General features: G+C 33.9%; 1 protein-coding gene across 1 annotated transcript in view; it reads right to left on the bottom strand.

Annotated features, from left to right (window-relative positions):
* Positions 1 to 64: 64 nt before the first annotated feature.
* LOC143228859 (nose resistant to fluoxetine protein 6-like) overlaps positions 65 to 14,687 on the bottom strand; it is a 63,538-nt gene continuing 48,915 nt past the window's right edge. The window contains exons 9-15 of the mRNA XM_076460260.1: positions 13,379 to 13,544; positions 9,684 to 9,763; positions 8,964 to 9,080; positions 8,496 to 8,616; positions 7,290 to 7,476; positions 4,909 to 5,050; positions 65 to 2,678 (exon numbers count right to left, since the gene is read on the bottom strand). Of these exons, the coding sequence (XP_076316375.1) occupies positions 5,013 to 5,050; positions 7,290 to 7,476; positions 8,496 to 8,616; positions 8,964 to 9,080; positions 9,684 to 9,763; positions 13,379 to 13,544 (709 nt within the window). The 3' untranslated portion in view covers positions 65 to 2,678; positions 4,909 to 5,012. The remainder of the gene's footprint in view (positions 2,679 to 4,908; positions 5,051 to 7,289; positions 7,477 to 8,495; positions 8,617 to 8,963; positions 9,081 to 9,683; positions 9,764 to 13,378; positions 13,545 to 14,687) is intronic.

Here is a 14,687-nt window from a genome sequence, read left to right as displayed (position 1 = left end):
AACAACATAGGGGAACGAATGGGATTTTGTTTTTATTGGAAATAATACGACTCTGAGAACGAGAGTGAGTATTTTGTAAATTATTTTTTGTATTGAATTACATTCTGAGTAAAAAAAAAAACATTTTTTCAATAAATTAGGTCGATAAGTATGAATTACCCTGCCGTCAAAAAAAAGAAATATATTTACATGCACCGTAAAGTGTTTGTTTGTTGGTAAACGCAAAGCTACACAGTTGCCCGTCTGTGTTGTGCCCACCACGAGTATCGAGACCAAATTTTAGAGTATGAATCCTCAGACTTACCACTGATCTACCAAGGAGGGGCAAGCATAGTAAAAAGAAAATGTCTTCCCTCGTTCTCATGTGAATTAGCTTTCGTTATATTTTTGTATCAAGAACCAATATAGTGTTTACAAAGTTTCTACTTTGCAGATCGATTGAGCACAAAATTGGGCCAAATAATAATTTACGAAAATGTGTGTGTGTCAAACTGAAACCGGTTTTCCTATTAAATAATGAAGCATCTTGCAAATTAAAACTTTGACAGACAAATCAAATGTATTGTTACACGAATACATATTATCAAGTCTACTTCTTGCTATCGGTTTCCGTCATCCACGACATGTCAGGTTTTACAACTTTAAATGTAAACGCTTTAGCATCGTGTGTTGCAATACTGAATGTGTACTCTATATGTACAAGTAGGGTAAAAAGTGACCATACGGTTGAATTTCTAATGTCCTACTCTGAAACAAACAACAGTTAAATTGCTGTAAAAATGGTTTCGTAATAATTTCTTTAATATCAGTTCTATATTAATTTTAACCCCACCGTGCAAATACATATACGGTATGTAGGTACAAAAAACGCATACGTTAGTGTAAGAAGAAAAACATGTACTCTGAAACTTAACTGTATGCTTTGGTATTCATACAAGTATGATATAGTTTAAACTAACTAATATTAACATATTTGTCATAGCAGTTTTTCTTGAAGTTTTTATTTCACAAATTTATTAAGTTGTTTTTGATTAATCGTGTGTTTTATGAGACGTTCCCAGATACGCATAACGTTCAGGTTACAAGTGGTATATAAAGTTCTGATGACATTGGATTTAGATACTGTGGACTGCGGGTTTGGGAGCTAGGTATGTTTGATCTTTGAACTTTAAGATCAGAAGTTACATTATTTATTTATCAGGATGGCGACCTTTCAGAGTTAGACACGTTGATTCGTGGCTATAGCGAGTATCTACATCAAAGATGGAACCATTCAGTGTTAGACATGTTGATTCGTGGCTATATTGGGTCTTGACATCAAAGATGGCGCTCTTCAGTCGCTATATTGAGCGACCGCATTAACAATACTACATATATAATCTAATTAATCACCATCTAGAAGCTTCAGTTTCGCGTTATTATGGCATAAAACACCTTTAGTATATGTGGAGCTTTCAAACGACCACTTGTAACCGTAATGCTCTCAAGCAGAGGAACAAGTCCTCCCAACCTGGTTTTACGACTGACTAATCAGCTTTACGAGTTTATTACTTACCTTAAACAATCTCCACACGTGGAGACGAGTGGAAAGGTCCTCACTCCCTCATACGAACTGCACTACACAATGAATCGGTAAAGAACCATCCCTGACTCTCAGACAAGCGAGTGTATAGATACACTGCCGTGTCAAGATATAGTACACTGGTATAATAATAATATCTATGAGAGCTACTCCAGGTGATCGCCAGATTAAAGACAAAATATAAACTGTCCCCAAGTTTATTTGACGAGACTTTTGCTTGCATCAAGGACATTCAATACATGTCTTTTTTCTTGTGTCTGCTTTGATCTATAGGGCAACCAATGGTATATACATATTTAATATAGTATTTTTATGGGTAATTCGTGAGTTATTTATTTCTTAATGAAGGAATATTAATCCTAAATTCTATAAAGTGATTATATTTTAAAGTCTCTCCAGTATTCACTTCGAAACATGCCTGAAGCTAATGTTAAGGTTATACGAGAGTTTTATCCAAAATCACCCTAACATCTTACACTTCCCATTCAGTTATAAAAATGCATTAATTAATATATTTATAACCTAAAAGAACTGTTATATAATGGTTGAATATTTATCAGACATTTTTACATTGTACTTTGGAATAACCTATCTTAACTGAAGGATTGACATACTATTGGTTGAATCATCTTTCATAACTGACATACTATTGGTTGAATCGTCTTTCCTAACTGATTGACTGATATGCTATTGGTAGGATCATCTTTTCTAATTCACTGACTCACATGATATTGGTAGGGGACATCTTACCCATATGTAAAGAAAACTGAATGAGGCAATATTTCATTTTGTGATGCCAAGCAGGTGTTCTAACAGCAAATTTTGATACATTTACCAAAATTGCAAATTTTATAAATCTTCATAACTTTGAGACAATTTCAACATCGCTAGAACGTCGGTTTTCAGTGATTGGTGCTAAATCATTTCCGTTGAGTTCACTAACTTGTTTAACCAATGAGCCGTTTGAAACGGGTTTCGAAGGTTTCGGCTGTGGAAGAATGAAACGTTCCAGTTTGGTGAAAGGAATTTCCAGAATAAGGTGGCCAATAAAAGCAAGTCCCATTGATATCACGAGGTAGACCAAAAACTTGCAGGCCTAAAGAAAAACATATTACAAAATAATTTACTTTAAAGGTAGCATTACACCAGAACACTACACTTCATGTCATTAAAAACGTTTTCGGAACAAACTGTTGTGACATCGTTAAGGTATGAAAAGATGCTATTACACTTTTTGCTATTTATAATTAAATTAGTTATCTGATGTATATCTGTTTGTTGTTGAATAGGGATCTACACAATGGGCTATCTGTGCTGTGCCCACTACGGGTAATAAAATATGATTTTTTGTGTTACAAACATTCAGTTTAGAGGGCATGGATATGATACGTTCCTTAGTGTTCTTACATTATCGAGTCCACTAATATAAAAGTTATGCCTGTGAGTAAACATACGACATTCTTTTGTTCTCGTAATGAACAAACCACGTATTAACTATTTGTAAACACTACTATTTTTATCTATTTAATACTTTCTTAGCACTAATTTTTCACCTAGAACTGTGACTCCTCTCTGGTTGTGTTGATTCAAATATGAAACGTTCAATCAGAATTATGTGAAACAAAGACATTAACTCATATCTGAAAACTACGGTTTGAATTTGAATAAGTTCTTCGAAAGTTTGGTTTCTCAGAATTTTCCTGTAGACCTAAGCATAGTTGAGCATAACCCACCCTAATTTCGATACTGTTGAGCTTATGGACTAGAGGTAAGGCACCCACTGGCACCCCTAGAACAGTAAGATTTGATCGTTTTTTTATATGCGTGTCCGACCCCAAGGTGCTATGAATACTCGGATTCACCAGGCCACGCTCGGACCTTTTTTAAAATATTTCATGGAATAAAGTTTACTCATTTAGTTACGTGTTAGAGCCGGTAGGTAGGGCACTCGACTAGCAATCTGAAGGTCGTGAATTGAATCCCCGTCACACCAAACATGCTAACCTTTTCAGCCACGGATGCGTTATAATTTTATGGTCAATACCATTGTTCGTTTGTTAAAGAGTAGCATAAGAATTGGCGGTGGGTGGTGATGACTGGCTGCCTTCCCTATAGTCTTACACTGATAAATTAGGTGTTATATTTGAAAACGGCTGGTATGGGTAGAGAAGGCACTAATAGAGAAGCGAACAACGTTTCGATCTTCTTAGGTCATCGTGAACCTGACGATGACCAAAGAAGGTCGAAACGTTGTTCGCTTCTCTATTAGTGCCTTCTCTACCCATACCAGCGGTTTTTAAATATATAATTTTCTCTACAAGTGGGTTTTCTCGTCATCACGGATTGATAAATTAGGGACGTCTAGCGCAGATAGCCCTCCCTCGATCTTCAGATTGCGAGTCGGGCGTCGTAACCAACTGGCCATGCTGGGTCTGCTGTCGATTACCTATATTTCTTCAAGTGTGTCTTTCAAAATTAGTGATGGCTACACAGTTAGATCTGTGTTGGATTTGCGCGAAATTTAATAAACAAACAATCTTATTTGGAATAGACGTCTACTTTCCTTAAAACCAGAGTAGAAAACATAGGGCTAAAAACGTAACACTGGGCTACAATTTGTGTATGTGTCATGACAGGCCATTTCGTGTGAAATTTTTACGATTATCAAATATTTTGATCTTCAAATCTAATTGCATATTTGACGTTGAGTTGTAAGATATTTGTGTTGTTCTACCGAAACCTAAACCACAATATTGTTCACTAAACCAACGGATTCTATGCGTAGTTGTTCACTTTTCGTTTCCGAGTAATATCTGCTTTGTCCACTGCGAGAATCGAACCTTAGCATTTTAAGTCCGTACGTTTTCTGCCGTCCAATACTGTGTTCTATGACATTCCTTAAGTGACTAGAATCTGTATAAATAAACATTTAATATTTGTGAAAATAAACTCGAATTACTCAAGACGTGTGAAAAACATCTCAAATGTTCTCACCAAGTAAACAAAATATTTTTGATATCAGTCAGGCTGAATATTTTACGTGAATTTAGTGTGTTTGTTTTAGCGCAAAGTCACACTGGGGTATTTGCTTTGTACACTGTGAGAATGGAACTTTAGCATTGTAAGTCCTTAAACGTACCTCTGACACAAGGTACCGTTAAGTTAGATTTTAAAACAGATTATATTAAATGTCCTAAGATTTAGCGCTATAAGCCCTCAGACTTACTGCTGAGGCACCAGGGGGCGGGGTGCAACTTTGAGTCATTTGTTAAGATAACATGTTCTAAATCTTTGAAGGTAATTTATTTAATATAATTGCTTCTTACCTGTTCAAACTGACTAAATAGCTGCCTTTCTTTCCACGAACCTACAACGACGAATATTACCAAAAGGTGCAGTAAATAAGTCATATAGGTAAGTCGGCCAAGGACTACAAAGGTTTCCACGATAAGAAGGCGTTCACAGGACCTGATAAAATATCAATTATGCATGACTAATACACAGATTCGGCTAATAAACACATATAATTCAAACTCAGAGGAACGGTAAAACTATTTCATTCGATATCTTCAGTTACCTGCGTACTTTAGTGTTGTTTGCAGTATTGTAGATAGCAAGTAATGAGAATACCGGTTATTGCTGTTGAAAATGTAATACACCACTTTCCGGATGTTTGAGACTACCAATCAGAGAAATGCGTTTTTAATTTTCTGTCGAGCCCTAGAAACCAACAAGCACAAACTCTGAGAAAATTTCAAGGCGTTATTTTTACACGAAAACACTAATTCCTGTATTCATCGACACAAACAACTGACTTTGTTGCCATAGCCTTTAACTGGCAAGATGTTACAAGATTCAACAACACATTTGTAGAATCGTTAGAAGAAAAAAAAAAGTGTAGTAACAATATTATATCGTTTAAAGCGCCATCTAACGGAAATATAGTACTTTTTAATAAATATTTAAGTTATCAGTAAAATATTGATACATAATTTGAGACAAATATGATATCATAAAAACATGTGCATGTAATTAAACAAATAAACTGCAAATTTTGATGTGCACCCAGGCTATATATCAAGAGTACCGATATCAGTGTTGTGCTTGGTGCGACAGGTGAAATGGTTGAACCTATAAAATATTTTTTTAAGGGATGAATAATACGCTTCAAACATTAAACTCCACTTAGGTAGCTTTGGCAGTAAGATTTTTAGTATATCTCTAAAAGTAATAATTAAACATAGTTTAAACCTAACTCGCATAGGGGTGAGGAACCTTGTAAAAAGAGAAGTTGACAGAGTAGCGAGGGAATCGAGAAAATCGGGAAAAGGACATTCGGAGCGAAACATGTTAAATAATAGTTTCAAAGACAACTTTGTCAGATTTAAAGAATCAATAACGAATTTAGTTGCTACAATTCTAATGTTAAAAGTATCAGAAACAGAACGGATAACCACAAATGAGGATATGGTTGCTGGAACTGGAGAAGATAAACAGTTTGTATTATTTTGAACACAGAGCTACACAATGGACTATTTTTACTTTGTCCACTACGAGTATCGAAACTAGATTTTTTTACGACAGTAAGTCTGTGTAGGCAATATTAATTGTTGCAGAAATATGTTTTATGTTCTGCTACATGCTGAGAAGTAATATTTTAGTTCCGTATATTCTGAAAGTCATTTAGTGAATTGATATAACGAGTCAATAGATGATGTGGAAACAAATTAAAACACCTTCTTTTTAATTCGAGATAGACATGTTTCTAAAAAAGAAAACAACAACAACAGAAAATACAAAACCTAACTGATATTATTAAATACATAGAGAAAAAAACTAGTGACAAATGTCTTATGTTTAAGTTTACAGACAGGATGGAAATTTGCAGTTACATAGTAGCAGCAATGATTTGAGTAAGAAAATAAATTATGAAATTCGAAATGGCTTACGAAGAGCCTATTGGTAACACTAATAGAAAAATATATTCAAAATTACAACCGTACGCACTGTGTACTAGCTTGTATTTTTGTTTTCTTCAATTGGTAAATTCCAAGCATAATTTAACGAGACCAGTCCATTGTTCTGAATTATATATGAAGGTCTGATATTGAATGGTAATTACTAAGTCAAAGTAACACAGTGAGATGTCTGTAAATGTGTGCCCTGCCCTTAACGGGCATCGCAACTCGAGTTTCAGCGTTGTAAGCTGGTGACTTACCGCTGAGCCAATAGGGGCTATACACGAAAGACGATTATATTTCTTTGCTATTATGTTAATTAGCTTTCCTCAGTGAGTCTCCGGTTGTATTTAAGTTCCAAGTTCTTAAGTGACTTTATTTTCTGTTTTCACTTATATTCGATTTATTTAGAAACAAAATTCGACGATCACTTATTCACATTTCATTATTTTTGTCAATATTCCATAAACGCTGCTTTCCTTTTTTAAATTATGGACATTAAATTATGTATGCTTTTATGTTTATTTGTTTGAGGTAAATATAGGTTACTGCACTTCAATCAATCCGATATAATTTGACTAAGTCACACAGATAAATCTAAAGCAAATTACTCCGTTAGTGTAATGTTTTAATACGTGGGTGTATTTTTCATATTAAAATATTCAAATAAATATTGATATGACAAAAGACAAAAATTACAGACACGGTATCTAATGCAGGTGTAAGAGACGTATTAGTGTTTCACGTACCTCCATAGCCGTTCACAGAAGCAAAGGTTATCCAAGCCAAGCCTAAGGCGAATACAGATCTATGAACAGATGCGTAAAGAAGTCCAATAACTACATTTGGTGTAACACCGTTTATCCAGTCATAAGCTCCAAATATCACTGCTGCGCATGAAATCGTAGTGACTATCCATCCCATAATGACAGTAGCCTAAGGAAAATAATTGTTAGTGCTGAAAACTTGTCTTTAATATATGATGTTTAATCGTGAATACGTAATCTAAAGACGGCCTGTATGGGTATTAGCACTTTAATTAAAATAAGGTCTAAACACTGTTCTGTACCTTAAAAATATATTTTTATTTCAAGAGGGTTTCTCGTCATTACCAGCTGTATTGGTAGACTGCGTAACGTCTATGTTCTTATACAAAGACTTCAGTGCTTTTCGGGGACATAAGAAAAAAAAATGTTTATGGCTGTGTGATGCATAACAAAAACATTTCAACTAATTTACAACATTTTACTAATAGAATATTTTTACCTCTTTGTTATCGTTTCATTGTTAGTTAAAAGTTTATTCTAATATACTTTTTCGTTTTCCATGACCAGCAACTACAAAGTTTCAAATATGAAATGAATAATTTTAATTTTCAATCTGCATCTCTCTCTACGTTTAACTACGCCATAGACAAATAAGCATCTTAGTTACCTGTTTATTCAGCATTTGAGAACAGATATTTAGATTTTGGAATACATGTTAAACCCTGTTGAGGGTATAAACATTATTCTATCTCATTGTGAGGGAAGTAATTTTCATTATTGAACTTTTCCATTCATTTCTGAATCATATCAAGGAGTACAAATGAATAATACAGGAAAATGAGCGACCAGACAGATCGAACTATAAACATGGATCTTCTAATTCGTATTGCATGAGTTTTGTAACTCTTGCCTTCAGATTCATTACTTTTACTAATTAAACCCAAGTCTCCACATTTTAAGTAGCATCAAGATTAAGCCTAAGTCGTTACACTGTTAACTTGCGTCAACATTAAGCCTAAGTCGATACACTTTTAACTAGCGTCAACATTAAGCCTAAGTCGATACGCTTATAACTAGCATCAATATTAAGCCTAAGTCGATACACTTTTAAATAACATCAAGATTAAGCCTAAATTAGATATTTTTAAATAGCATGAATTCTAAGTCTAACTTTTTTAATTTACTCACGGGTTTCATCTTGACATTTTTATATTTCAGCAATATATAGCCCATAGTCAATCCAATACAGTATGGACTCAAATGGATGTAAGGCATATAATGAATGTAGTCGTTCATATCTCTTACTCTTCTGAAATCGTCAGAGAAGAATTATTAATTTTAAACAAAAGTGATATATCATTTTAAAGGTTTTTATAAGTTGCAAACTTTATAAGAATCGAAAGTCATTAGGTTTTAGCTGTTAAATTATATTTATGGCATTTCATACGCTTTTCTGGTCGGTCTTAAAAACGAAACAAATTAAAGCTAATTTAAACCTATAGCTTCAATACTTCACTGCTACTTTGTTTTAAAAACTTACATTAAAATATAACAGATTATTCAGTTATGCCTGTTATATTTTTAAGTGCTGAAAAAAGTAGAAACTTTGGAAATGGCATAAAACTATTCATAAATTGAATTACAGCTGAATCTTACTCAACGTCGAAAAACACTATCGATGGGGTAAAGTCCATCCAGTATGTGACTGCTCCAACACTAATACAAGATGCTAATACACCGAATATAGTAAGGCACATTCCAATTCGAGGCCACCTGTAAGTAATATACAAATAACTGGCTTCATTAGTAAAACTTTACACTGCAAGTTTCTCCAAACATGTTTTGAATAAATTTTATGAATCGGGAAATATATGACAAGCGTTGTCTGGCATATCGTTCGCACGTAGATTATTGTGGACTTATTAATCTGTTTAGTCACAAATAACGAAATAGAAGACAAGTGTTGTCTAGCGTTTCGTTCACATATACATTATTATAATTCATAAATGTATTTAATCACAGTTTCAAAAATAATACGAATAATAACCACCGATATACATAAAAATATAAACTTATATAAGTAGTAAAAAGTAACAATATTTATATTTATAATTTATTGTTTAATATCATACTCTCATTAAACGTCTTACACTGTTGTTGTTCTTGGATTTAGACTAAAGCTACACTAGGCTATCTGTTATGTACATCGCAGGGGAATCGAACCTCGATATTTACTGCCGACCCTCTTGGGGAACAAATGTCCTGAGATAATACTTGTATTACAACGTTATTCTAATATTATAAATACGTATAACCACTTTTTATTAAACCGCACCTTGTATGAAAGATGCATGATCACACACAGACATATCTCACCTGTAGAAAGAAATAAGAACGATTGGTGATATCAGATATAGTTGCATATCAGCTGCCAGATACCAATATGGTGTAATACACTGAAATAAAAATTAAATATCATTAGATAAGCTTAATGCATATCAATGTTCAGAATGATACATGACACATGATTCTAATTTATTCAAATACAAATAATATATTTCTCTGACTGCCTTAAATTATCGAATGTAGTATTGTCATTTTATTTTTACCTGCTGGATGACTCTTTCTTTCTTTTTTTTCTCGTCACTATAACTTATTGTAAATATTGTATCAAATATTGGCATTTTCGAATGGATGCTCTAAGGCCAATAAAAGCTACTTCGTAAAATATGGAAACCATATTGGATAGTTAACCAATCTCTCAACCGAAGAAACAACAGAACCGCAATTAAATAATACTTTAACTTTATTAATACGTTAATAGGTTGGTTTCATTGAAAATATATCACTAGATAAAATCGGAAACCATAATTATCTCCAAATCCATAGTGGGCTGAGCCCCATTTAGCTGAAAAGACATTCATCAGAGAGTAAGGATTCCTCTGACATGAATAAAGTAGGTAAAGATATGATGGATCCGATCCAGTTCTCCAGGCATTTGAACAACTAGCTTTCTAGCATTGCAGAGTTGGGTAGGATGTTGGAGTGAATGGGTGAAGATGTTATGGATCCGATTCATTTTCTCAGGCAGTTAAGCATCAAGTTTTCTAACATCACTTAGTGGATTAAGTTGTTGATGCATATGGGTAAAAATATGATTGACTCTATCCTATTCCTTGGTCAGTTCAAGGAATTGTTTTTTAACATGGTGTGGTATGTTAATAATTTGATGAACATGGCTTTCAAGGACATGTTAGTGGAATGTTAATAATTATATATTGTGATTTCTTATTGGTGGAAACATTAAACCTACTAAGTACAGAAAGAGGAAATACACACAGGTAATTCTGATTAAAAAAACATTTAAACGAGCTTTGCGATATGTGACAAAATTCAAAACTGAATCAGGTCCACCAAAATTGTGTTCTTGATATCATCCCTGATAATCATTCCACCTGTGGTACTATAATTTATACTAAAGTCCACGTGCAGTAGACGTAGCAAACCTAATGATTTCACTGTTCAGGAACACAACGAAGCACAGCTTGACCTTTACGATATAGTTAGAAAACACAGAGAACATAGCTTAACCTCTACGATTTATTTATAGAACACAATGAAACATAGCTTAACCTTTACGATATAATTAGATAACACAAAAAGCATAGCTTAACCTCTACGATCTATTTAGAGAACACAAAGAAACATAGCTTGACCTCTGCGATCTATTTATAGAACACAACGAAGCATAGCTTAATCTTTAAGATATAATTAGAGAACACAACGAAGCATAGCTTAACCTCTAAGATCTAGTTAGAGAACACAAAGAATATAGCTTGACCTCTACAATCTAGTTCACTTATTCAATGTGCAGACGAGATACATTATGGACCTTAACACACATAAACTGAGTTGTCCACCTGGTTTTTCGTGTTTGGGAAGTTTCCAATACTTTGAAAGGACAAACTTCATTTAGTTAAAATGCTCGTCCGTCCTTTCAAAGTATTGGAAACTTCCCAAACACGAAAAACCAGTTGGACAACTCAGTTTATGTGTGTTAAGGTCCATAATGTATCTCGTCTGCACATTGAATAAATGAACTAGATTGTAGAGATCAAGCTATTGTCTTTATATTGTTTTTATCAGGAAGAACAGCATGTGTAAATGTGCCAAAACGTTCGTCGTATTTTCTCAAACAAGATACGTGAAACGGGCCCGTAATTGATAATAAATATACTAATTATGTTCAGGCCTGGCATGGCCTAGCGCGTTAAGGCGTGCGCTTCGTAATCTGAGGGTCGCGGGTTCGCGCCCGACTCGCGCCAAACATGCTCACCCTCCCAGCCGTGGGGGCGTTATAATGTTTCGGTCAATCCCACTTTTCGTTGGTAAAAGAGTAGCCCAAGAGTTGGCGGTGGGTGGTGATGACTAGCTGCCTTCCCTCTAGTCTTACACTGCTAAATTAGGGACGGCTAGCACAGATAGCCCTCAAGTAGCTTTGTGCGAAATTCCAAAAAAAAAAAAATTATGTTCAACTGTGCATATCGTACGCATCCTATACATAACGTCACAAACTTCTGGTGAGAGAAATGTAATTCCATTTTGGATGGAAAATCATAACATGCAAAGCGTGCTGATAATTATCCATTTTTTTCAGAAGAAGATGATGAATAGCATCTGTACAATTAACTGCCACTATAACAATGTTAAACCACCAAATCCGTCCTTTATAAAATATCTGCAGGCCCAGTTGATTCGGGCCCGGCATGGCCAGGTAGTTAAGGAACTCCACTCGTAATCCGAGGGTCGCGGGTTCGAATCCCCGTCACATCAAACATGCTTGCCATCTAAGCCTTGGGGAGCATTATAATATTACGGTCACTCCCACTATTCATTGGTAAAAGAGTAGACCAAGAGTTGGCGATGGGTAGTAATGACTAGCTGCCTTCTCTCCAGTCTTACACTGCTAAATTACGGACGGCTAGCGTAGAGATCCCTCGTGTAGTTTAGCGCGAAATCCATACCAAACTTAGTTGACTCACAAACGATCAAGGGTTCATAGCTATTACGTCGAAAGGGCTTGTTCGTTATTTTTTCTGTTAGATAAATAAAACTAAACAGTCATATAACTAAAGGATATTAATTACTTTATATACAATGTACTTTTCTGTCTTATAATCGAGTACAATAAATACAGAAAATATGATCATCAGAGAATCACTCTCGGTAATTTAACTCCTTGTAAATTCACTTCTTGTAATAGTCACAAAGTATATCTTGGCACTCCAAAATTTAACGTAACCTAAGTTCGTTTTTGCTAGATATAGTCCGGAAAATAAGATGAGTTTTTTACTCATAACTTCCATCACTTCTAATTATTGATTGTTAGTCGACGTTAATAAATTATTTCAGGGAGCGAATTTACAAGAAGTGAAAACAGTAGTAGTCAAAGTACCAGTCATCAGATAATATAACATTTCATTATTAAACATATATTGTAGTTATCATAATATGTACATTACTGTACATATTATGTTGTTATCAGGGATACAGAATCTGTGTTTATTTCTCAAGGAAACAGTTATTATGTAAATATTAAAATCTGTAAATTGTAGTATTATATATATACATAATGTATTTTTAAGCCTCTTATAAGCTTTGAAATATAATCTAATGTGAAATTTATCAGACAGTCGTAAATGTTTGAGTGCTCTATGTTCGGTTATGCTAGTCCTAGGTAGCTCTCAAGTCTTTTAATATTGTTTTAGGGATCAAATATAGGTCATTTATTTCTATCAGAGGAAAGTTTTTAAGTAGATAGCCTTACAAACATTTGATAGCCTTTACAATACATCACGTGATCTATTATAGTTGAAAACTGTGGATTTATTGGATGTTCCATTGCTAGTTGTACTTGTTGAAAGTTAATTATCAGTGTGATTATGTTATTAATTTCAAGTAACTCAAACCACGTGCTTTCATAAGGCTTTCATAATCTTTAAAGTTTTGTGTGTTATAAGAAGGACATTAGAAAATGTACCTATACAGGAAGAATAATAAATATTCCTTACCTGTTTTTCTGATCCGATGAAGTTAGTAAAATAAAACATGTTTGCCCACCAGGTGTCTCTACAGTTTTGTATTTGCGGTTCTACAAACTTAGTCCAAAACGGCCCAGAAGATATCAGTGGAAGCAGGAACATAAATGATATGACTAGCATCAGTGGCGGAGTTAACCTAAAATATACAGTAACTCAGATTGAAAGAGACAAAAATATAACAAGATAAAGCTTCGCGTTTCATTTTCTTAATGACTCCAAATATCAGGAAATTATATTTAAAAAAATTCGCGATAGATTTTTACAAACAAAGTAATAAATTATGTCTAGTTTGTCAAAAGTTGTTTTCGACTATCATATTGTTATGTTGTGTAGTATATATTCTTTGTAAACTGTAAAAGTAGTTGGTAATTACAAAACATTATATTCATTTGTGAAATGAACACCGTTGAAACATTTAAAGAATGGAAAAACAGTTTCAAAAAATTCAGTGATGTCGAGAAAACCGACTTGTAGAGAAATATATATGTAAAAACGGCTGGTATGGATAGAGAAAACACTATGTAGAGGAGCGAACAACGTTTCGACTTTCTTCGGTCATCGTCAGGTTAACAAAAAAACCAGCCGTCTTTACATATATAGTTTCAAAAAAGGGTCTCACCACAGAGTCCACAGTTTTGTAGCATGTGTGTTAACAGTTAGGGAACTTTGTTTTAAACTACTACCAATGGCTATACTTTTATTATCATATCCCAAATGCATCATAACGTATAACCAAATAATTTATTGCCCTATCCTAAATTAATTATATAACACAGTTTGAAGCTTCATTACTACACTCTAAATCAACCATATAACTCAGCCTGAAGTTTTATTACTACATCCTAAACCAATCATATAATGCAGCGTGTAGCTTTATTATCATAAGTGAAGTGTAATCTGCCACCTAGAGTTCAGTTCAGTAGAAACACTTAAAAACGTCACACTTATCACAGAGATTAACTTATCACATGTTAAAAAGATAAGTAATAATACCTATTAAAATGATAAGTAATCACACATGTTAAACAGATTACTCTTTACATCTGTTAAAGATATCCCTAATACCATATGTTAAAACGATCAGTAATCACACCTGTTAAAATGTGACATTTACTATGAGCCAATCATATTTACCTTTAGTAACTTAATGACTTACTATGAACCAATCACATTTACATCTACTAACATAATGACTTACTGTGAGCCAATTACATTTACCTTTAGGAACGTAACAACTTATTATGAACCGATCACATTTACACACATTAAAAAAGACCAC

This window comes from Tachypleus tridentatus, chromosome 10 (assembly GCF_004210375.1).
Source record: "Tachypleus tridentatus isolate NWPU-2018 chromosome 10, ASM421037v1, whole genome shotgun sequence".
In the NCBI taxonomy this organism is placed as follows: Eukaryota; Metazoa; Arthropoda; class Merostomata; order Xiphosura; family Limulidae; genus Tachypleus; species Tachypleus tridentatus.
Note: the sequence above shows the minus strand (reverse complement) of the source record. Positions and strands in the feature narration are given on the sequence as shown.